We start from the raw sequence: 22929 nt of genomic DNA, 5'->3' as shown, positions 1-22929 counted from the left end.
GCCGAATTCATTTATTAAATTTAGCAGCTTTTTGGAAGTCTTTAGGGTTTTCTATATACAATATCATGTCATCTGTGAATAATGAGTTTCACTTCCTCCTTTCCAAATTGGACGCCTTTTATTTTTTCCTCTTCTCTGATCTCTGTGGCTAAGACCTCCAGTATTGTGTTGAATAAGAGTGATGAAAGCAGACATCCCTGTCTTGTTCCTGTTCCTAAAGGAAATGCTTTTAGTTTTTGCCCACTGAGTATGATGCTGACTATATGTTGGTCATAGATGGCCTTTATTATGCTGTATGATCCTTCTATTTCCACTTTTCTAAGAGTTTTTATCAAAAGTGGGTGTTGGATTTTGTCAAATGCTTTTTCAGCATCTATTGATATGATCATATGACTTTTATCTTTCATTTTGTTTATGTGGTGTATCACATTTATTGATTTGTGAATATTGTACCAGCCTTGTATCCCTGAGATAGATTAATCCCACTAGGTTGTAGTGAATAATTTTGTAATATATTGCTGGATTCGATTTGCTAATATTTTGTTGAGGATTTTGGCATCTATGTTCATCCAGAATATTGGCCTGTACTTTTCTTTCTTTGTAGTGTCTTTATATGCTTTTGGAATTAGTATTATGCTGGCCTCATAAAAAGAACTTAGAAGTCTCCCTTCCTCTTGAATTTTTTGGAACAGTTTGAGAATAGGTATTAATTCTTCTTTGAATGTTTGGTAAAAATCCCCTGTGAAGCTGTACAGACAGGGCTTTTTTTTATTGTTGTTTCAATTTTGTTAATTGTTATTGGTCTGTTCAGGTTTTCTGACTCTTCCCTGATGAGTTTTGTAAGCTTGTATGATTCTACAAATTTGTCCATTTTGCCTAGGTTGTCCAACTTATTGGTGTATAATTATTCACAGTATTTTCTTTTCTTAAAAATTTTTTAGTGTTTTTATTGATTTTTTTTAGAGAGAGAGGAAGGGAGAGAGAGAGAGAGAAATATCAATGTGAGTGAGAAACATCAATTGGCTGCCTCCTGCATTCCACCTACTGGGGATCAAGGCCACAACCCAGACATGTGCCCTGACAGGGAATCAAACTGGGACCTCTCAGTCCATGGGACAGTGTTCAATTCACTGAGCCATACCAGCGGGGCCATAGTATTTTCTTACAATCCTTTGTATTTCTCTGATGTCACTTATCACTTCACCTTTTTTGTTTCTGATTTTATTTATCTGGGTCCTCTCTGTTTCTTGGTGAATCTGGGTAAAGGTTAATCAATCTTGTTCATCTTTTCAAACAACCAGCTCTTGGTTTCACTGATCTTTTGTATTATTTCTTTAGTCTCTATGTCATTTATTTCCACTCTGATCCTTATTATTTCCTTCCTTCTACTTAGTCTGGGTTTTTCTTTTTATTCTTTCTAAATCTTTGAGTTGTAGGGTTAGATAGTTTATTAGAAGTTTGTCTTATTTCTTGATGTAGGCCTGTAATGCTTTGAACTTCCCTGTCAGGACTGCCCTTGCTGTGTCCCATGGATTTTGTGCTGATATATGTTTTTTCATTAGTTTCCAAGAAGTTTTTTATTTCTTCCTTGATCTCATTGTTAACCCATTCATTGTTTAATAACATGCTATTTAACCTTCATGTGTTTGGATTTTTTTTGTTTGTTTTTTTTTTAGTGTTTTTATTGTAACTGATTTCTAGTTTCACACCACTGTGATCCAAGAAGATGCTTGATATGATTTTAATCTTCTTCAATTTGTAGAGACTTAGTATGTATCCTAACATGTGGTCTATCTTTGCGAATGTCCTGTGTGCACGTGAGAAGAATGTATACTCTGCCGCTTTGGGGTGAAAGGTTCTATAAATATCAATTAAATCCTAGGAATACACTTAACCAAGGAGATAAAAGACCTGTTTTCAGAAAATTACAGGGCACTGAACAAGAAAATAGAGGAAGATATAAAAAAGTAGAAGCATGTAACCTGTTCATGGATTGAAAGAATCAATACTATTAAAATTTCCATACTATCCAAAGAAACCTATAGATTCAATGCAATCTCTATTAAAATACTAGCAGTATATCTCACAGATATAGAACAAATACTCCAAAAGGTTATATGGAACCAAAAAAGACCCCAAATAGCCACAGCAATCTTGAAAAAAAATAACAAAGTTGGAAGGATCACAATACTGGATATCAGGTTATACTACAAAGCCATCATAATCAGAACTGCCTGGTACAGGCACAGAGACCAATGGAACACAAGAAAGAACCCAGAACCCTGGCCGCTTTGGCTCAGCAGTTAGAGCATTGACCTGCAGTCCGGAGAGACCCGGGTTCGGTTCCCGCTAAGGGCACGTACCTCGGTTGCAGTTTGTCCCCGGCCCTGGTTGGGTCATGTGGGTGGCAGCCACTCGATGTGTCCCTTTCACATCAATGTCTCTCCCTCCACCCCCACCACTCTATCTGAACAACAGCAAAAAAAAAGTGGAAAAATGTCCTCAGGTAAGAATGAAAAAAAAACAAGAAGAAGAGAGAACCCAGAAATCAACCTAAGACATTATGCTCTATTAATATTTGACAAAGGAGACAAGAACATACAGTGGAGTAAAGACATTGTCTCTTCAATAAATGGTGTTGGGGAAATTATACAGGTACATGCAAAAAAAAAAAAAAATTAAACTAGGCCACCAACTTACACCATACACAAGAATAAACTCAAAATGAATAAAAAACTTAAATGTCACTTATAAAACCATGAAAATCCTAGAAGAAAATGTAGGCAGCAAAATCTCAAACATCACATATAGCAGAATTTTCACTGATACATCTCCAAAGGCAAGAGACAAAGAAAAAAATTAATAAACGTGATTGCATCAAATTACAAAAGCTTCTGCACAGCAAAAGATATCAGCATCAAAATGAAAAGGGAATCCACTTTCTGGGAGGACATATTTGCCAATGATACATCAGAAAAGGGGTTAATTTCCAAAATATATAGAGTACTCATACGACTCAACAAAAGGAAGACAAAGACAATGAATCCAATTAAAAATGGTCAGAGGACCTGAACAGACACCTCTCCAAAGAGACATAGGAAAAAATGCTCATTGTCACTAATCATCAGAGAGATGCAAATTAAAACAGCTATGAGGCATCACCTCACACCTGCCAGAATGGCCGCCATCAACAAATCATCAAACAACAAGTATTGGCGAGGGTGTGGAGAAAAGGAGACTAGTACAATGCTGGTGGGAATGCAGACTGGTACAGCCACTATGGAATCAATATGGTGTTTCCTAAAAAAATTAAAAATGGAATTGCCATTTGACCCAGTGATTCCACCTCTAGGAATATATCCTAAGAAGCCTGAAACACCAATCAGAAAGGATATATGCACCCCTATGCTCATAGCAGCACTATTTACAATAGCTAAGATCTGGAAACAGTCCAAGTGCCCATCAGTATATGAGTGGATAAAAAAGCTGTGGTACATTTACACAATGGAATACTATGCAGCTGTAAGAAAGAAAGATCTCTTATCCTTTGAAATGACATGGAGGGACCTGGAAAGTATTATGGTAAATGAAATAAGCCAGTCAAAGAAAAACAAGCATCTCATGATATCACTTATTTGTGAAATCTAATATACAAATTAAACTGATGAACAAAACAGATCCAGAGATTTTGGAAGAAGGGAACAGACTGACAAACCTCAGAGGGAAGGGGAGGGGGCGGGAAGAGATAAACCAAAGAACTTACATGCATATATGCACAACCAATGGACACAGACAACAGTGTGGTGAAGGCATTGGGGGACAGGAGTGGGGAGAAGGGTGTCAATGAAGGGAAAAAGGAGGGATATTCATAATATTTTCAACGATAAAGAATTTTTTTTTTAAAGTTCAGATTTGTTTATAGGACTGCAACTGCTAAACAATTTCAATATTCTATTCTACATGCAAATTTTCAGATAAACCAGAAAAGAATAACATAGCATGACAACAAAAATAGTTAAAATGGTCCATTCACTAGGGCATCAGTACCCTGCTAGGAACTGTGCGGTTGAAATGGATTCCCCTGCCCTGTTTCAACATCCTGGCCACCATTCATTTCTAGTACAGGAAACCAGCTGATAAGTTAAGGGACCAAGAGCACAACAGCTGGTACCGTGTTCAGTGTCATGTGGAAAATCAGAACCAGCTAAGGGGACTGCCTAGTTCTAGTCAGCACAAAATATCAGGACCACAGGAAAAGAGCTAAATATTAAAATGCTCAATTTTTTGCTTGGCCGGTGTGGCTCAGTGGTTGAGCATTGACCCATGCACCAAGAGGTCGCCAGTTCGATTCCCGGTCAGGGCACATGCCCAAGTTGTGGGCCAAATTCCCAGTGGGAGGCATGCAGGAGGCGGCCAACCAATGTTCTCTCTCATCGATGTTTCCATCTTTCTCTCCCTCTCCCTTTCTCTCTCTCTCTAAAATCAATAAAGGAAAATATATATATATATATATATATATATATATATATAATGCTCAATTTTTTTTAAAAAAGGATATTTTCACTTATCACAGTGATTTTTTTGCAAGAAGAATGCTCAACACTTGCCCTGGTCAGGCAGCTCAGGTAGTTAGGGTGTCGTCCCAACATACCAGGTTGCAGGTTCAATCCCTGGTCAGGACACAGACAAGAATCAACCAATGAATGCATAAATAAGTGGAACAACAAATCAATATCTCTCTCCTTTCATCTCTCTCTCTCTCTGTCTCAAATCAATAAATAAAAATAATTGTTTAAAAAGAAGCTCTCAACACTCGTCAAATTAAACATAAATCTCAGCAGGGCTATAAAAATGCATCACATTTTCCTACCCACTATTACACTTTTAATAATGTTACTTGGCATGAAATTATAATGAATAAACCATATGTATACACTGCTCAGGACTACCTCACAGAATCCCCAAAGAGGGATGTGCCATGAAGAAAAGAATCAGCCCTGGCCAGTTTGGTCAGCGGTTAGAGCATCAGCCCGCGGACCAGAGAGTCCCGGGTTTGGTTTCTGCTAAGGGCACATACTTCTGTTGCAGTTTGTCCCCCGGCCCTGGTTGGGGTCATGTGGGTGGCAACCAGTCAATGTGTCTCTCTCAAGTCCATGTTTCTCTCTGTCTCTTCCCCCCTTTCTTCCTCCCGCTCTATCTGAAGATAAATGCAAAAGTGTCCTCGGGTGAGGATAAGAAAGAAAAGGAAAGCATCGGGGATCTGGAGCAAAGCCGAGAGACAGGTGTGGAAAGCCCTGCTGCTGGGCTGCGCCAGGGCTGCCCCCAATCACAGGACAGCCCCCAGGCCCCGCCCGGGCCTCTCTGGCCTTCCATCTCCCCACCTGTGGAAGGACATGCCAGCCACAGCTCTGCACTCTCACCGGTCATTAAATGAGATCGTGCATGTCACAGGGCTACACAAAGATTACACTGACTGCTTCCTAGTTGACTTCCCTGCCCCCAACATCTTGTTTCCTCTCCTTCACTCGTTCTACACAATCTGATCTGTCACCACATCTGTAAGTCCCGAAGCACATCCCCATGACAGTTGTTTTTCCACCACCCTCCTTTGGGTCTAAGCTCCACCCCTCTAGCAGGTACCTTCCCGGGGCCTCCTTGCTTCTCTCCTGCTCTCCAACCCTCCAGTCCACATGACAGCCACAGCAGTCCTCTCAATATGCCAACCAACGGGCATCACTCACCTCTTCTAATGGCCCCTTCACTCTAGGGAGAAACTTCACCTCCTGACCCGGCCGGGCAGGGCCCCGGTCCCTCTTAGCCTTGTATCACGAGTCTCTGCAGCTGCCGTGGCCTCCTGCTGCTCCTGAGCACTGCAAGCACATTCCCAACTGGGCCCTTGAATTACCTGGTTCCTCTTTCCAGATGTTCAAAAACTTAGTACTGTTCAGTCCCTTGTTTCATTCCCGTCTGCTCAAATGCCAGGGCTGCAGGAAGGCCTTCCCTCCACGCCCTGTGTCAGGGGAGTCCCTGCCTCACCACGCTCTGCCCCGTTACTCTGTCCCCTTGTTCCCGTGGTTCTGAATCGTCACCTATCTGCTGTTTACTTGTCTGCTGGGACATAAACATCAGGGGGAAGGGCTTCTCCTTTCTTGAGCAGTGGTATCTGCTCTGGCGAAGAGGAGGGGCTCAATGAAAACTTCAGCTCCCGTGTCCCACAGAACACACACTGTGCCCCACAGAACACACACTGTGCCCGCAAACGACTGCAGCGCCACCGCCCAGCTACCTGAGGCCACAGAGGCCGGCCGCACCTTGGAATTCGAGGTGGACTCCAGGAAACACAGTCTGTTGCCAAATCCTTCTGCTGCCAGACAGAGTTTCTGCTGCTCCCGCTGGGCGGCCGCCGTGCACTGCAGCACCACCTCGTCGTCCTGCAGGGAAGGAGGGACACCGTGAGGCGCCGGGACAAGTCTGAGCCACCTCTAGAAGAGCCCCCGTTAGTGCATTTCAAACACCAAGGAAAAGGGTTAGAACAGGCTGTCAAATAAAAAAACAAACAAACAAACAACAAACCCAGAATCAAATGGTAGACAGAGCACTTTCCCTTAGGAGAAAGAGGGGCACGTGCTCCCATTCAAGGCCAGCGACCGCTTTCTCACTATCAGTGCTGACCCCAGAGGCCACGGACATAAAACGCAGACTTCCACGTCAGCACCGTCACACTGTCTCGTCAGCAGAGCACCAAGGAATTACCTGCCATGCGCCCAGGACCCAGTACCATCAAGAAGGGGACAGGTGTGCCCGAGGGCGGCGGGCGAGGGCGAGGGCGGCGGGCGAGGGCGGAGGGCGCGGGCGGCGGGCGAGGGCGGCGGGCGGCGGCGGGGAGGGCGCGAGGGCGAGTGGCGGCGGCGAGGTGCGAGGGCGGCGGGGCGAGGGCGATGGCGGGCGGGCGACGGGCGAGGGCGAAGGGCGGAGGGCGAGGGGGCGGGCGAGGGCGAGGGCGAGGGCGGGGCGGCGGGCGAGGCGAGGCGGGGCGGCGGGCGAGGGCGAGGGCGGCGGGCGAGGGCGAGGGCGGCGGGCGAGGGCGAGGCGATGGCGGCGGCGAGGGCGGGGCGAGGGCGGCGGCGGGGAGGGCGAGGGCGGCGGCGAGGGCGAGGGCGGCGGCGAGGGCGAGGGCGGCGGCGAGGGCGAGGGCGGCGGCGAGGGCGAGGGCGAGGGTGGCGAGGGCGAGGGCGGCGAGGGCGGAGGGCGAGGGCGGAGGGCGAGGGCGGCGGGCGAGGGGGCGGGCGGGCGGGCGAGGGCGAGGGGGCGGGCAAGGGGGCGGGCGGCGGGCGAGGGCGAGGGGGCGGGCGAGGGCGAGGGGGCGGGCGAGGGCGAGGGCGGCGGCGAGGGCGAGGGCGGCGGGCGAGGGGGCGGGCGGCGGCGGCCTGGCAGCAGGGGCCCGAGTAGGGAGGCTGGAATCAGCAGCAGCTGGACCACCAACAGGTCCGCCCAGAGCCGGTCAGGCGGCCTAGACAACTGCCAACTCTGAAACCATGAGGTGAGGAGATTCCCAAATGGCGGCGGAGCGAATGGAAGCTACACAGACCGTCTCCGAGGACCAAATGTGAATTACAACTATAACACAGACAAATCCACGGGAAAAAGCAACAGAGAAGCAGCTTGCGAGGACCATAGAACACAGACAAATCCACGGGAAAAAGCAACAGAGAAGCAGCTTGCGAGGACCATAGAACACAGACAAATCCACGGGAAAAAGCAACAGAGAAGCAGCTTGCGAGGACCATAGAACCAGGACACTGACCCGATCCTGGCAGGTTTGCGAAGGCGCGGGACGGGGGCTGGGAGCCCACGGTTGGCAGCTCGGCAGCGGCCTCAGCTGGGAGCAGCGCCCTCGGGTCACATTCCCAGGCGGCTCCACAGCGCAGAGCAGGGACAGAGGCTGAAACAGCCACAGCCACTCACCTTGGGCTCTGGCAGAGGGAGGGCGGACTGGACTGGAACTGTGTGGGGACACTCGGGATTTGGAGGGCGCTCAGAGCTTTGGCTGAGTGCAGCCACGCAGGACAGTGGGCATCTTACTCCTTCCCAGGGCTCTGGGGAGAGGCAGCAGCCCCTCCCTCGGAGATCCAACCCCACCCTGTGGACCATTGAAGTGCTAATTGAGACTCATTAACAACCAGCATCTGCCCCACCCTCGTGAAATCCCCTTATGCTGAGCACCTGAGGGAATTTTTCAATCAACTCACAACCTAAAACTCTTCAAGTATCCAGGACTGGTAGCCTCCAGGCAAAAAGCTAGAGGATAACAGTACCATTCCTGGGCTAGCAACTCTAACCAGGAAAGTAAGTCTTGACAGTGGTGTTTAACGTGGGTCCTCCCTCGCTCATCTAAACCCAGGAGAGGGAGCCACAAAAGCAGAACACTAACACCAACAGGGAAAACTTGGCAGACTCCAAAGCCCACTATGATAGCCAAAATGGTGAAACACAGAAACAGAAGCCAAATGAAAGAACAAGAGACTTCCACCAAAGATGAGATCAGTGTGGAGCAGTTAGGAAAGTTAACAGAGCTAGAATTCAGAGCCATGATCTTGAAAAAGCTCAACAGCATGAGTAAGGACACAGAGATGCTGAAAATAAACCAATTGGAAATTAAAAACCACCAAGAAGAGATCAACAGTGACATATCAGAAATAAAGAACACATTGGAAGGTCTAAAGAGCAGAGTCGAGGAAGCTGAGGACCGAATCAGTGAATTAGAAGACAGGGTAGAAAAAATCAACCAATCAGAAAAGCAAAAAGAAAAAACGGTTCAAAAACAGGAAGACAGCCTAAGAGAACTGTGGGACAACTGGAAACGTAATAATATTCGCATCATAGGAGTCCCCAAAGAAGAAGAAAATGAGCAAGGGTTAGAGAATATATTCAAAGAAATAGTGACAGAAAACTTCCCCAATTTGGTGAAGAAAGAAGGCATTCAAGTTCAAGAATTACAGAGAGTCCCAAGTAAGAATAACCCAAACAGGTACACACCAAGACACATAGCAATTAAAATGCCAAAAATTAAAGACAAAGAGAGAATCCTAAAAGCAGCAAGAGATAAGCAACAGGTTACCTACAAAGAAAACCCCATAAGGCTCTCAGCTGACTTCTCACAAGAAACACTACAGGCCAGAAGGGAGTGGCATGAAGTAATCAAGGTCATAAAAAACAAGGATCTGAATCCAAGACTACTCTACCCAGCAAGGCTATCATTCAAAATAGAAGATCAAATAAAAAGCTTCCCAGACAAAAAAAAAAGGCTAAGGGAATACATTAGCACCAAACCAGCACTATAAGAAATGTTAAAAGGACTGTTGTAATTAGTAGAAGAAATAGGAAGAAAAATATAACCAAACTAAACAAAAATGGCAATAAATAAGTACATATCAATAATTACCTTAAATGTAAATGGGCTGAATGCTCCAATAAAAAGACACAGAGCAGCTGACTGGATAAGAAAGCATAACTCATCTACATGTTGTTTACAAGAGACCCACATCACAACAAAAGACTCACATAGGTTGAAAGTGAAGGGATTAAAAAAAATTTTCCAAGCAAATGGAAAAGCAAAAAAAAGCTGGAGTAGTAATACTCATATTTGATAAAATAGATTTCAAAATTAAGACCATAACTAGAGACAAAGAAGGCCACTACGTAATATTGAAAGGATCTATCCAACAGGAAGATATAACCTTGGTAAACATATATGAACCCAATATAGGAGCACCAAAATATATGTCAAATCTTCTGGAGGACTTCAAAGGAGAAATCTACAGCAATACAATCATAGCAGGGGACATCAACACCCTGCTGACATCACTGGAATGATCCTCTAGACAAAAAATTAGCAAGGAAACAGAGACTCTAAATGAAGCACTAGACTAAATGGATTTAATAGACATCTACAGAGAATTACACCCCAAAACTACAGAATTCACATTGTTCCCAAGTGCACATGGGACATTCTCAAAGATAGACCACATGATAGGACACCAACTAAATCTCTACAAGTTCAAGAAGATTGGAATCATATCAAGCATCTTTTCAGATCACAATGGCATGAAACTAGAAATCAATTGCAACAAAAACATGCGAAGACATGAGAACACATGGAGGCTAAATAGCATGTTATTAAACAATGAATGGGTTACCGAGGAGATCAAGAAAAATTAAAAACATCCTGGAAACCAATGAAAATGAACAGACAACAACACAAAATCTATGGGATGCAGCAAAAGCAGTTCTGAGAGGAAAGTTCATAGCACTACAGGGCTACCTCAAGAAACAAGAAAAATTTCTAGTTGACTGTGTAACCTCACAACTTAAAGAATTAGAAAGCAAACAAAAAGAAAACCCCAGAGCCAGTAGAAGGAAGGAAATAGTAAAGATCAGAGCAGAAATAAATGACAGAGACAAAAAAAAAAACAAAAAAAAAACAATTCAAAGGATCAATGAAACAAAGAGCTGGTTTTTCAAAAAGGTAAACAAGATTGATGGACCCTTAGGTAGACTCACCAAGAAACAAAGAGAGAGAACCCAAATGCACAAAATCAGAAATGAAATAGGAGAAGTAACAACTGACACCATAGAAATATAAAAGATCGTTAACAGCTACTATGAAAAAGTATATGCCAACAAATTCGACAATCTAAGTGAAATGGACAAATTTCTATAAACACACAGTCTCCCAAAACTGGACCAGAAAGAGATAGAAAACTTGAACAGACCAGTAACAACTAAGGAAATTGAAGAGGTAATCAAGACTTTCCCAACAAACAAAAGCCCAGGCCCAGATGGCTTCCCGGGGGAGTTTTATCAAACATTGAAAAAAGAACTAACACCCATTCTCCTCAAACTCTTTCAAAAAATTCAAGAAGAAGGAAGACTTCCAAACTCCTTTTATGAGGCCAGCATAGCATAATTCTAATTCCAAAACCAGAAAAAGACACTACAAAGAAAGAAAACTACAGGCCAATATCCCTGATGAACATAGATGCCAAAATCCTGAACAAAATACTAGCAAATCGGATCCAGCAATACATCAAAAAAATTATTCACCATGACCAAGTGGGATTCATCCCAGGGATGCAAGGCTGATACAATATTCACAAATCAATAAATGTGATACACCACATAAACAAAATGAATAAAAACCACATGATCATATCAATAGACGCTGAAAAAGCATTCGACAAAATCCAGCACCCATTTCTGATAAAAACGCTCAGCAATGTGGGAATAGAGGGATCATATCTCGACATAATAAAGGCCATACATGAAAGACCTACAGCCAACATCATACTCAATGGGCAGAAACTAAAAACATTTCCCTTAGGAACAGGAACAAGACAGGGATGTCCACTTTCACCACTCTTATTTAACATTGTACTAGAAGTCTTAGCCACAGCAATCAGACAGGAAGAAAAAATAAAAGGGATCCAAATTGGAAAGGAGGAAGTGAAACTGTCATTATTTGCAGATGACATGATATTATACATAGAAAACTCCAAAGACTCCATCAAAAATCTACTAGACTTAATAAATGAATTTGGCAATGTAGCAGGATACAAAATTAACGTCAAGAAATCAATGGCATTCTTATACACCAATGATGAACTCACAGAAGGAGAAACTAAAAAAACAATTCCATTTACCATTGCAGCAAAAAAATTAAGATACCTAGGAATAAACTTAACCAAAGAAGTAAAGGACCTATTTGCAGAAAACTACAGGACATTGAAAAAAGAAATAGAGGAAGATATAAAAAAGTGGAAGCACATATCTTGTTCATGGATTGGAAGAATTAACATCATTAAAATGTCCATATTACCCAAAGCAATCTATAGATTCAATGCAATCCCCATCAAAATACCAACGGCATACTTCACAGAATTAGAACAAATACTTCAAAAGTTCATATGGAACCAAAAAAGACCCCGAAGAGCCAGAGCAACCTTGAAAAAGAAGGACAAAGTTGGAGGGATCACAATAGCAGGTATCAGGTTATACTACAAAGCTACTGTAATCAAAACAGCCTGGTACTGGCACAAGAACAGGCATATAGACCAGTGGAACAGAACAGAGAATCCAGAAATGGATCCAAGACAATATGCTCAATTAATATGCTTATTTGACAAAGGTGGCAAGAGCATACAGTGGAGTAAAGACAGCCTCTTTAATAAATGGTGTTGGAAAAATTGGACAGCTACAAGCAAAAAAATGAAACTAGACCATCAACTTACACCATACACAAGAATAAACTCAAAATGGATAAGACTTAAATGTGACCAGTGAATCCATAAAAATTCTAGAAGAAAATATAGGCAACAACATTTCAGACATCATACGCAGCAGAATTTTCACTGATGCATCATCTAAGTCAACAGAAACAAGGGAGAAAATGAACACATGGGACTACATCAAACTAAAAAGCTTCTTCACAGCAAAAGAAACAACCATCAAAGTGGAAAGGCAACCCACTGTATAGGAGAACATCATTGCCAATGATACATCAGATAAGGGGTTAATTTCCAAAATATATAGAGTACTCATACAACTCAACAAAAGGAAGACAAAGAACCCAATTAAAAAATGGGCAGAGGAGCTGAATAGACACCTCTCCAAACAGGACATAAAAATGGCTAAGACATAAGAAGAAATGCTCAACATCACTAATCATCAGAGAGATGCAAATTAAAACAACAATGAGGTATCATCTCACACCTGTCAGAATGGACGCCATCAACAAATCATCAAATAAGTATTGGCAAGGGTGTGGAGAAAAGGGGACTCTAGTGCACTGCTGGTGGGAATGCAGACTGGTGCAGCCACTATGGAAATCAATATGCTATTACCTCAAAAAATTAAAAATTGAACTTCCATTTGACCCAGTGATCCCACTTCTAGGAATATACCCTAAGAAGCCTGAAACACCAATCAGAAAGAATATATGTACCCCCATGTTTGTAGCAGCACTATTTACAATAGCTAAGATCTGGAAACAGCCCAAGTGTCCATCAGTAGACGAATGGATAAAAAAGCTTATTTAACATTGTACACAATGGAGTATTTTGCAGCTTAAGAAAGATCTCCTATCCTTTGAGATGACATGGAGGGACCTGGAAAGTATTATCCTAAGTGAAGCAAGCCTAGCAGAAAAAGACAAATACCACGTGATCTCACTTATATATGGAATATAATGAATATAACAGTCTGAGGAATAGGGTAGACCCAGAAATACGGAAGTAGGGTGCAGATTGAAGAGGCGATGCTGGGGTGTGGGAAGAGATAAACCACATAACTTATATGCATGTATGCATAACCGATGGACATGGACAACAAAGCCGGGGACGGAGCGGGGAGGATGGGGAGGAGGGTGTCAATGGGGTAAAAAAGGAGAAACATCTGTAACAAAAATAAAATTTAAAAATTAAAAATTAAAATAAATAAATAAATAGAACCATGAGGTGACATAAAGTACCCTATGTGGTGACTGACATGCCCAAGGCACTAAATGAACAATAAAGAGAGATACCATTACCACTTTTTTATAAAATATCTCACTTCTACAGATTCTAAGTAGCAAATTCCTAAAAAGTCTAACCATTTATATTTTGACATTTCAACCTCTAAGAAACAGGACACTGAACAGAGGAGGAAAAGAACAAATATGTTCACCAACCCGCTTACTTAGAACCCGACAGAGAGGGACATGCAAGTATGTCTCAGGAGACCCCCACGTGGCAGCGAAATGGCAGTGGAGGTGACGAGCTGTGGCAAATACTCAGAAGCAGAAAACAAGCATTTTTGGTTAATCTGAATATATCAATTGGAAAAGTGCAGCTTTAATTTGCATTTAAAACCCGTATCATGGATCTAATGTGTTTCCCACACGGTCGCAGCAGTGCCTAATAGTAGCTTCTAGCACCAGTCACAGGCGAAGTCCAATCTCTTAGTAATTACCTCCCGTCCATCCCTCCAGGTGCTCATTAATTTCCAGTGAACATTCTATTGTTATATTTTAAAAGTCACTAAAAAAAAATCACATTATTTTCATATAATGAGTACATCTGAATATTAACTCATGTTCAGCAAGGCTATAATGAAAAATAACGAGGTATTTTTGTTGCTCAGGTAATCTACGAGACCAAAGCTGCCTGGCGTCCGGATGCGCAGCGTGACAGCAAAGAGCTGCACTGCAGGGCCGGGCTTCATCTCGTCTCGCTCACCTGGGAACTGCCTCAGTGTGCCAACGACACTCCTGGAAAAGAAGGCTCCTCTGGATGCTGGAGGCTAGCTAAGCAAATGCAGTCAATAACCACACTATGTACTAATTAAAGACGGTTTGGGAATAAGAAAGAGAGAGGACAGGGAGAAACAGCGCTCCCAGGAAGCCTGGGGGAGAGGAGAGCACCGCATTTACCCAAACTACGGCATGTGCCAGGCCTGCACTAACTCGTAGTCCTTACGCCACCATGAAGATTCCCACGCGGGAGGAACACGGGGCTCAGAGGGACTTGCTGCTCACATTTATTCCCAGACACTGATCGTCAACCTGATCTACCTGGATCTAACAGTCTGCAGCCCTGCACTGCTTCTAGAGGCTGGGCTGATGTTGACTTCCTTTGTCACCTGGAGAAGCATTAACATGCCACCCACCACCTGTGGGTCTTGCTAAAATGCAGAGTCTGACTCTGTGGTTCTTGGGTGGGGCTGATTCTGCACCTCTAACAAGTGCTCAGTGTGAGGATGTGGGCTCCAGGAGAGATGAGTCGTTTGTGGGGATTCTGAGCCACCAATAGAGCTAAGGACTGAAACAAGTCCATGTACTTTGAACAGAACCAGAAATGAGGGCATGTGCAGATGCTCAGATAGTGGACGTACCAGCCGCGAAGGGAAGGAACAAATGTAAGTAAGGGACTGAACTCCCCTATTAGATGAATGAACTAACTCACTTGTGCGAAGTTCCCCTCGAGCTGTGCACCCACACTGTGACTGCGTGCCTGGCCGGGGCGACAGTGAGTCCAGGGACAGAGGCCGTGGCTACCACCTCGGATCATTAGTTCAACACAGAATGTTGGAACCATCCTGATATACGTACAAGTGTTTCCAGTTTATCTGGGAGCTGTTTTTATTTGCCGTTCCAGTAAGCAAAGAGTTCCTTTTCGACAGAAAATAAAATATACTAACCACTGATGGACCAAACACCAATCACAAAAACCTGCCATTCCCTTTAATTAACTCCATGCATCTTGCAGCACAATCCTTTCCAGAACAAGTGTACTTTCAGAACCTCCTGACGATGCATTTCAGAACTTGTGATCAGCAGCTTTATTTCTTATTACAACCCCTGTGTAGTAAAAGACTTTGGTCATTGCCAACATGCACAGGTGTGCATACGTGTATATCCCTGGCATGCACAGACCACACACACACAGAGAATCTATCCTCTATGCCAAGAACCAGGACTAAACACTGCTGATGCTGAGGGAATCCAGAGTCCACACTGCTCAACAAGGGAACAGGTAAAGTATGTCTTCTTGGGCCACAAGGCCTCTTCCGAATTAGTCTCTGCTGCCTGGCCCTGGGGTCCAGACTCATCACTCTCACTACTTGTCTTGACATTTTGGTTGCATGTGATGACATTCTAACTGCCTTAACCCACAAAAACTCGTCACCCTTACATACTCAGCCTTTCACACACTAAGCTTTTTGAGTTCCTAGTTCCCCGTACCCTGGCACCAACAGCAACACACTTTGATTCAACTCACAAGAAATCATATTCCATAACCAAAAAGGCTAAAAGTGAATTCTGCGTATGTTCTATTATTTTATTTTTTGAAAGTTTAAAGTCTGCTATTAATTAACCACGAATGGCCAGCATGATAAAAAGATGCTAGCATCTTATTGCTCCTAGGAACATTTGAACCAGCACCCTCCCATTTTAAATAACAAAGAAACAAATAAAATAAAATTTGAAGACACAAAATTACTAAGGATAGATTATAAAAGAGAAGCCTTTCAGAGGAAACTTCGTGACAGTGAGACAATGGCAATGCTTGAGGGGGAGTGGCACACAGTGTCCGGCCTCCGCGTCCTCTGGGTCCCGCCCTGTAACGCCCTTCCACCCACGCGCTCCTCACACCCAGCACCACGCCTCTTGTTAGACGTCTCCAGAACCCACCGAGGAGTTCCCACCGGCAAGCCCCTCCCAGTGGCGCCTCACCTTGCATCGCACCATCAACCTGACGGTATTGTTTCCTGGCTTAACACCTCTGAGGTTTCCCACTGAACTACGAAAAATACTGCGAAAACCCTTTGGCCTGCAAGGCCCTGCAGCGCACGGTCTGGTGTCGGCCCAACGTTTCCCCCAAGCCTCCCCTGTCACCTGCTCCTCAAGGGCCACTGCACCTGCCAGTAGACCCACCCCCTCTAGTTAGGACGTGAATCTCACATCCCCACTGAAGCGTCCTGCCCAAAGTGAGCCTTCCCTGACCCGCAGACTAGCTCAGCTCCTTGGGGCTGAGTACACTCAACAGGTGACTCGGGATCCACTTTACAATTGCTCATAAATCGGGGCTGCCAAGCTGACAAATGGAGCTGCTTTGTAGAACTGTCAAGGTAAGATCCTATTTAATTCACAATCAAAGCAGAGACTTTATGACCCCACTGAGAGCTTTCATGTTGCAAGCAGCCAGGAACTAGGGAAATACTGGGAGAAAATACTGATCCTGTCTATTACACTGATGACAACTTTCAATTCATCATCAGTATCCACAGCATCAATATAAAGTTCAACTGTATCACTGGGGAAAAGCAGTCCAGTCCCTCATCCCCCCCCTATTTCCACATAAATATAATAAAACTCTAATTACAACCCTTTCCACAATCTAAGCAAATCAAATAAATTGTACTCTTGAAAAGTCAAGAAATGCCCTTAGTAAATCTGGTCATTGAAAAATCCCTCACATCATGCCAGGTACTTTACTCAGACTCTTTTTTTTTAATCCTTACCTGAGGATATTTTTCTATTTATCTTCAGATAGAGTGTGAGGGAGGGAGGGAGAAACATCGATGTGAGAGAGACACATCGACTGCTTGCCTCCCACACCACCCGACCGGGGCTGGAGACAAACTGTTGTCCCAGGTTTAGACTTTCTATGACTGGTCCAGTCCCTCAGCTATGTCCTGATCATTTCCCCAAAGTTAGCTCCACCTGAAAAATCCTCCATCTGTACCGGTGAGCAGTCAGATCAAACTCCATGGAGACCAGATGTCTAATGAGGGTAAATGCTTCCATTAAAACCTAAAGCAACCATGTCACCAATTTAGACCACTGCATGTAGAAAATGCTCCATAACTATGTGTTGAGTTGAATTCCTTTTGTTGACTGCTCCTGTATTCTTCCTGGGACCTTACACCCCTTTAGAAGAGAGAGCTATTATTTGGGTCTTGGGGCAGAGATTTCTCCAATGCAGGCGATTTGGCAATGAGTAAATAAGACATGATTTCTGCAACAAATGGTGCCAAGCCCACGTGGAGCATAATTATCAAACAACAACATCAACAGCTTATTTCAAACATTCATCATTTAACAAATATTTACTGAGGACATAACACGTGCGAGGAAATCTCAGCACCTGAGATAAATCATTGAATAAACCAAAGGTCCTGAACTCATTACTAGGCGTATATTCTGGCATAAGAGAGACAATAAACAAAAACACAATAAGTTAGTAAATTATGTTAAAAGTGAAAAGTTCCATGGAAAAAACTAGAACCCTACGAGGAAGACCAGGAGGGCTGCTGGGGTACAGAGGCTGAAATTTGGAATAGCCAGGCCCCTGGGGGGATGACTTCCAAGCAAAGACCTGAAGCAGCGAAGGGTAAGCCACGTGACTGTCTGCAGGACGAGGGGAGGGCACCGGCTGGCTCTAGAAACCGCAGCCACTGCAGCTGGGGCAGAGGCGGCGAGGGGAGGATGGTGGCCAGCAGGTCGGAGACTGTGCGAGGGCCAGACCAGGAGGGCCTCAAGCACAGCAAGATGTCGGCTTCCACTGAGGGGGTGGGGAGCCACGGGTCCTGTACACGTGCAGCCTCCAGGGAGGTGAGAAGCAGCAGGGACCTCTGGGGAGTGACCACACAGTCAGGGGACACGATGCTGACTTAGGGTGGCAGCAGTCGAAGTGAAGATAAGTGATTGAATTCTGGATACATTTTGCATTTATTGATTGCCTCCTACGTTCCAGGAACTGGTAAGTGGTCAAAGATCATCTTGCGTATTCCATCATCACGTCTAACTTTTTTGGCATATGGCCAAATAAAATGTTATCTATATGATTTGTTTTTCTTACAGTGAGTACACAGTTATCAGAGCAAACAAGTTGAGGCCATTTCTTTTTTTTTTTTAATCCTCATTCGAGGACATTTTTCCATTTCTTGTTCAGATAGAGTGGGAGGGAGGGAGAGGAAGAGAGAGAGAAACATTGATGTGAAGGGACACATCGAGTGGCTGCCACCCGCATGACCAACCAGGGCCGGGGACAAACTGCAACCGAGGTACATGCCCTTAGCGGGAACCGAACCCGGGTCTCTCTGTACCGCAGGCCGACGCTCTAACCGCTGAGCCAAACCGGCCAGGGCTTTTTTTTTTTTTTTTCAGAGTGGGAGGGAGAGAGAGAGAGAAACATCAACATGAAAGGGACACATTGAGTGGCTGCCACCTGAACAACCCAACCAGGGCCGGGGTCAAACTGCAACCGAGGTACATGCCATGCCCTTAGCGGGAACTGAACCTGGGTCTCTCTGGACTGCAGACCGAAGCTCTAACCACTGAACCAAACCGGCCAGGGCAAGTTGAGGCAATTTAAAAACAAAAAGAAGCCCCTATTTGTACTCTGGTATGAAGTCTATATTCATTTAAGAAACACAGACAGTTCTCAGTTGGCACATTAATAAAGGATCATAAAATGACTGTGCAAAGTAATCTTTGATAAAATTTTCATGATGGTTCTGTGACCTTTAAAACTTTTTGTCCAGTCCAGCTGGTGTGGCTCAGTGGTTGAGCATCAACCCATGCACCAAGAGGTCACTGGTTCGATTCCCGGTCAGGACACATGCCCAAGTTGTGGGCCTGATCCCCAGTGAGGGGTATGCAGGAGGCGGCCAGTCAGTGTTCTCTCTCATCGATGTTTCTATCTCTCTCTCCCTTTCTCTCTAAAATCAATAAAGAAAAAAAAATGTTTCTAAATAAATAAAACTTTTTGTCCAAACATTTAAAAACTGTGCTTAGTATCAGTTATAAAAATACAGAGGAACTGAACAGACATTTCTCCAAAGAAAACACACAGAAGGCCAGCAGACATATTAAAAGATGGTCAACATCACTGATCATCAGGGAAATGCAAATCAAAACCACCTTGAGCTATTACCTCAAACCTATCAGAATGGCTAGCATCAAAAAGACACGACATAACAAGTGCTGGCGAGGATGTGGAGAAAGGGACCTTGTGCACTGCAGGTGAGGCTGCACACTGGTGCAGCCACTATAGAACACAGTAGAGAGATTCCTCAAAAAAACTAAAAATAGATATACCACACAACCCAGAAATTTCACTTCTGGATATTTATTCAAAGAAAACAAAAAACTAATTCAAAAAGACAAATGCACCCCTACATTCATGGCAGCATGATTCTCAACAGCCAAGATATTGGAAGAAACCTGGGTGTCCATTGATTGATGAATGAATAAAAAAAGAGGTGGCACATATATACAGTGGAATATTACACAACAATGAAAAATAATGACATCTTGCCATCTGTGACAACATAGATGAATCTAGAGTGTATTATGCTAAGTGAAATAAGTCAGGCAGAAAAATACAGATATAATATGATCTCAGTTATATGTAGAAACTAAAAAAGGGGGGGAGGGACCAAAGGGATAGCTACAAATGGAAGGGGGGGCAGATAAGTGAAAAAGGAAAGGAAAACATAGTCAATAATATTGTGATATGTTTGCATGGTGACAGATGATTAGTAGAGTTAGTGGGTTGATCATATTATAAGGTATAAAAATGCCAAATCAATATATTGTACAACTGAAACTAATATAACAAACATATGATGTATACAAACTATCATTTAAAAAATTTTTAAGTACAGAGAAACAAAAAAAAATAGTAAAACTAATATTTGTTTAGCATGCTATAATGTAAAACATTAGAAACATTGAGAATTTTAGAAATCAATTTGACATTAAAGTTGGAAATATACATGCCCTGCCACATGGCAAGTCCATTCCTAAATTAATCTAGCAGAGAAAACCTTGTCTATTTGTGTAGAAAGTTAATCACAGCAGCAAAGTCACGAGTGAGGAAATGGTGCCGACCATGACATTCAGCAGAGGAGGCCAGAAGAAGAGAATCGGCATCAAGACTGATAACCACGGTGTTCAGCTGCGAGGGATGGCCGAGGCAGCACTCTGGAACTCACCATGCAGACCGGCCGTGTGCTGCATGAGCTCTCTCTGTGGGCCTCCCCAAAGATCCAGCAGAGCTGGACATCGGTAAAAACAATCACAAGTTTGGAAAAAGGGAGGAACTATGACATCAAATTCTGCTGAAGTCCACAAGTGTGTGGTTAAGGACTCTTGGCCCAAAGATCTATGCTTTGCAATAAAACTGAAGGCTCTGAAGAAAAACGCAGACCCTAACCTGTCCCACTCACAACGAGCAGGTGTATGCAAGCTGCAGGAGCAAGGGAGAGACCAGTGAACCAACACTGCAAAGCTGTGGGAAATCTATTCTTAGTAATACTTTTATCTGCAGCAATGGGGCCTTATTTAGACTAGAGTGAGACCGTCCATCCCAGAGTTCACCAATAAATGAACCATGTGTCTTTCCAGGTCCCTTCCAGTGCTCACACGTTGTGCTTCTGTGGGAAAGGCAAAGGAGAGAAGAGCATTCCTGTATTGCAGAATTTGAAAGGGAGACATCAGGGGTATCTTTCACAGTTCTACTGTATAAGCCTGTTGCTGCCACCTGCATTTTTTTGTATAGAAAACTAGATGACATTTTATTAGTATCCTAACTACCCATGCTGTGTGTGTGGTTTTACACAGGATGATAGGAATAGCTTTTTTCACCAAATAAGAAAACTACAGAAGTAATCTGATGCTCTTGCCAAGACTGTTAAGAAAAAATATATACACAAAATGGCACTTGAGAGTTCAAGGGCTGTGAGGACGCATTCGCAGTGTGTCTGGGTAATGTCCACTGAAGGAGAACTGGGCAGAATACCCACACATCGGGGATGGAGACACCAGGCCTCTCGCTTACTTCCAGCAGCCGGCGGTGGCTGTGTAAACGGGCAGTGGAGGCAGGTGGTTTCGGGCAGCGGAGGCACGTTCCTCAGGGCCTTTCCATCCCCCGTTCAGGAGAAAAACACCTCCAGCAGGAGACCAGCACCGTGTTCATCACCATACACACAGGAACCTCCGAGCGGAGCACCTGCACCACAGCAGCCCCGGGTTTACCCCTCGGGGTGGGTGGAGCTCCTGGACCACAGCAGCCCCGGGTTTACCCTCTGCCCCAACCCCCCCACTGGCCCGTGCGCTCCCACGTGGATTTTCCCTGACCCCATTTTCAGCTCCCCACCAACTATGACTTAGCAGAAATCACAGCTGGAAACCCACAGGGGTCTTCAGTGCCTTTCGCAATGTCACAGAAGTGAAGAGAAACCTAACACACGCTATAGGTAGGCTTTTAGCTTGTAAGTAGCCACAAATAATTATCACATGTTAACAGGCCTATGTCCACCTTGGAATTGAACATGCCGGAAATGTAAATCTTTCACTAACTGCCCCAAATGTTGCCACCCCCTTTCCTTCTCTCCGCAGCACCCCAGTCACAGTACTGAACGCCTGGTGCCCTCTATTTCCTTCCCAGCCCCTGGCTCCTGGCCCTGCCCCCTCCCCAGGCCATGTGCCCGACCCCAGGTCCTGCACAATCTGCTCCCTTAAGGCCTTCACGGACTTTCCCCTCTACCAGAACGTTCTTCCTCGGGGTTTGCCAAGCCCCATGAGAGCAACCTCCTGCCCGTGGGGCCGTGAGACTCCACCTGGGCCACCTGACTCGACCCTCTGCTCCCGCTCTCCTGCCCTCCAGGCCACACCCTCCCGCAGGGCTGTGACCTGAACCAGGGCCTGGCGGGAAGGAAGGGCATCGACCCCGAAGCCGAATGGAAAACAATCATCGAAAATAATGAACTTTGAATGGAGGAGTGCCGGCCAGTGTGAGATGAGAAAGAAGGTCACATATATTATTAAAAAGCAATTAAAATGTAGTCAGTAGTTAAAATTTAGACTGAGAAAGGGCAGTCCAAAGTAGTGCCACTCAATAAATTTTTAAGGAAAATACAGAGCAGAACAAAGCAGAAAGAGACCCACACAGAGGAGGAGAAGGGCCCTTTTTAACTTCCATTCCAGAGACGGAAAAACTCGAGTGAACCTGCTGTCTGGGCCGCTGTGGAGGTGATCCAGGGATGCGCGTCGGACACACCCTTCGGAACTCAGAAATACTGGGAAGTAAGGTTGTCAGCTCAGAAGTCAGCACCCTCCTCTACAATCACTGCTCCCCACGTTTCCACACTGCCTGACACCCAGGAGAGGGAATGATAAGCAGGAGCAGAGGGGAAGCAAGACTGGAGGGTCACGGCACAGTCTGCCCCCGGGCAGGCAGGACAGTGGGGCTCTCTGTAGGGAGGGTCAAATCTGTAATGAAAGCCACCCAAGATGGCCCACCATGCAGAGGTGACTGCTCCCTCTGCCACGCCCCTCCTCCCAAAAGGTGGGCCAGGAAAGCTGCACACACACACACACACATG

The 22929-nt window shown here is 44.6% G+C and overlaps 1 protein-coding gene across 1 annotated transcript in view; it reads right to left on the bottom strand.

The window, feature by feature from the left end:
* Positions 1-14259, bottom strand: part of RYR2 (ryanodine receptor 2) — a 450374-nt gene extending 436115 nt beyond the window's left edge. The window contains exons 1-3 of the mRNA XM_036277752.1: positions 14188-14259; positions 6817-7527; positions 6312-6431 (exon numbers count right to left, since the gene is read on the bottom strand). Coding sequence (XP_036133645.1) covers positions 6312-6431; positions 6817-7527; positions 14188-14259 — 903 coding nt within the window. The remainder of the gene's footprint in view (positions 1-6311; positions 6432-6816; positions 7528-14187) is intronic.
* Positions 14260-22929: the final 8670 nt, after the last annotated feature.

This window comes from Molossus molossus, unplaced genomic scaffold (genome assembly GCF_014108415.1).
Source record: "Molossus molossus isolate mMolMol1 unplaced genomic scaffold, mMolMol1.p scaffold_m16_p_23, whole genome shotgun sequence".
Classification (NCBI taxonomy): Eukaryota; Metazoa; Chordata; class Mammalia; order Chiroptera; family Molossidae; genus Molossus; species Molossus molossus.
Note: the sequence above shows the minus strand (reverse complement) of the source record. Positions and strands in the feature narration are given on the sequence as shown.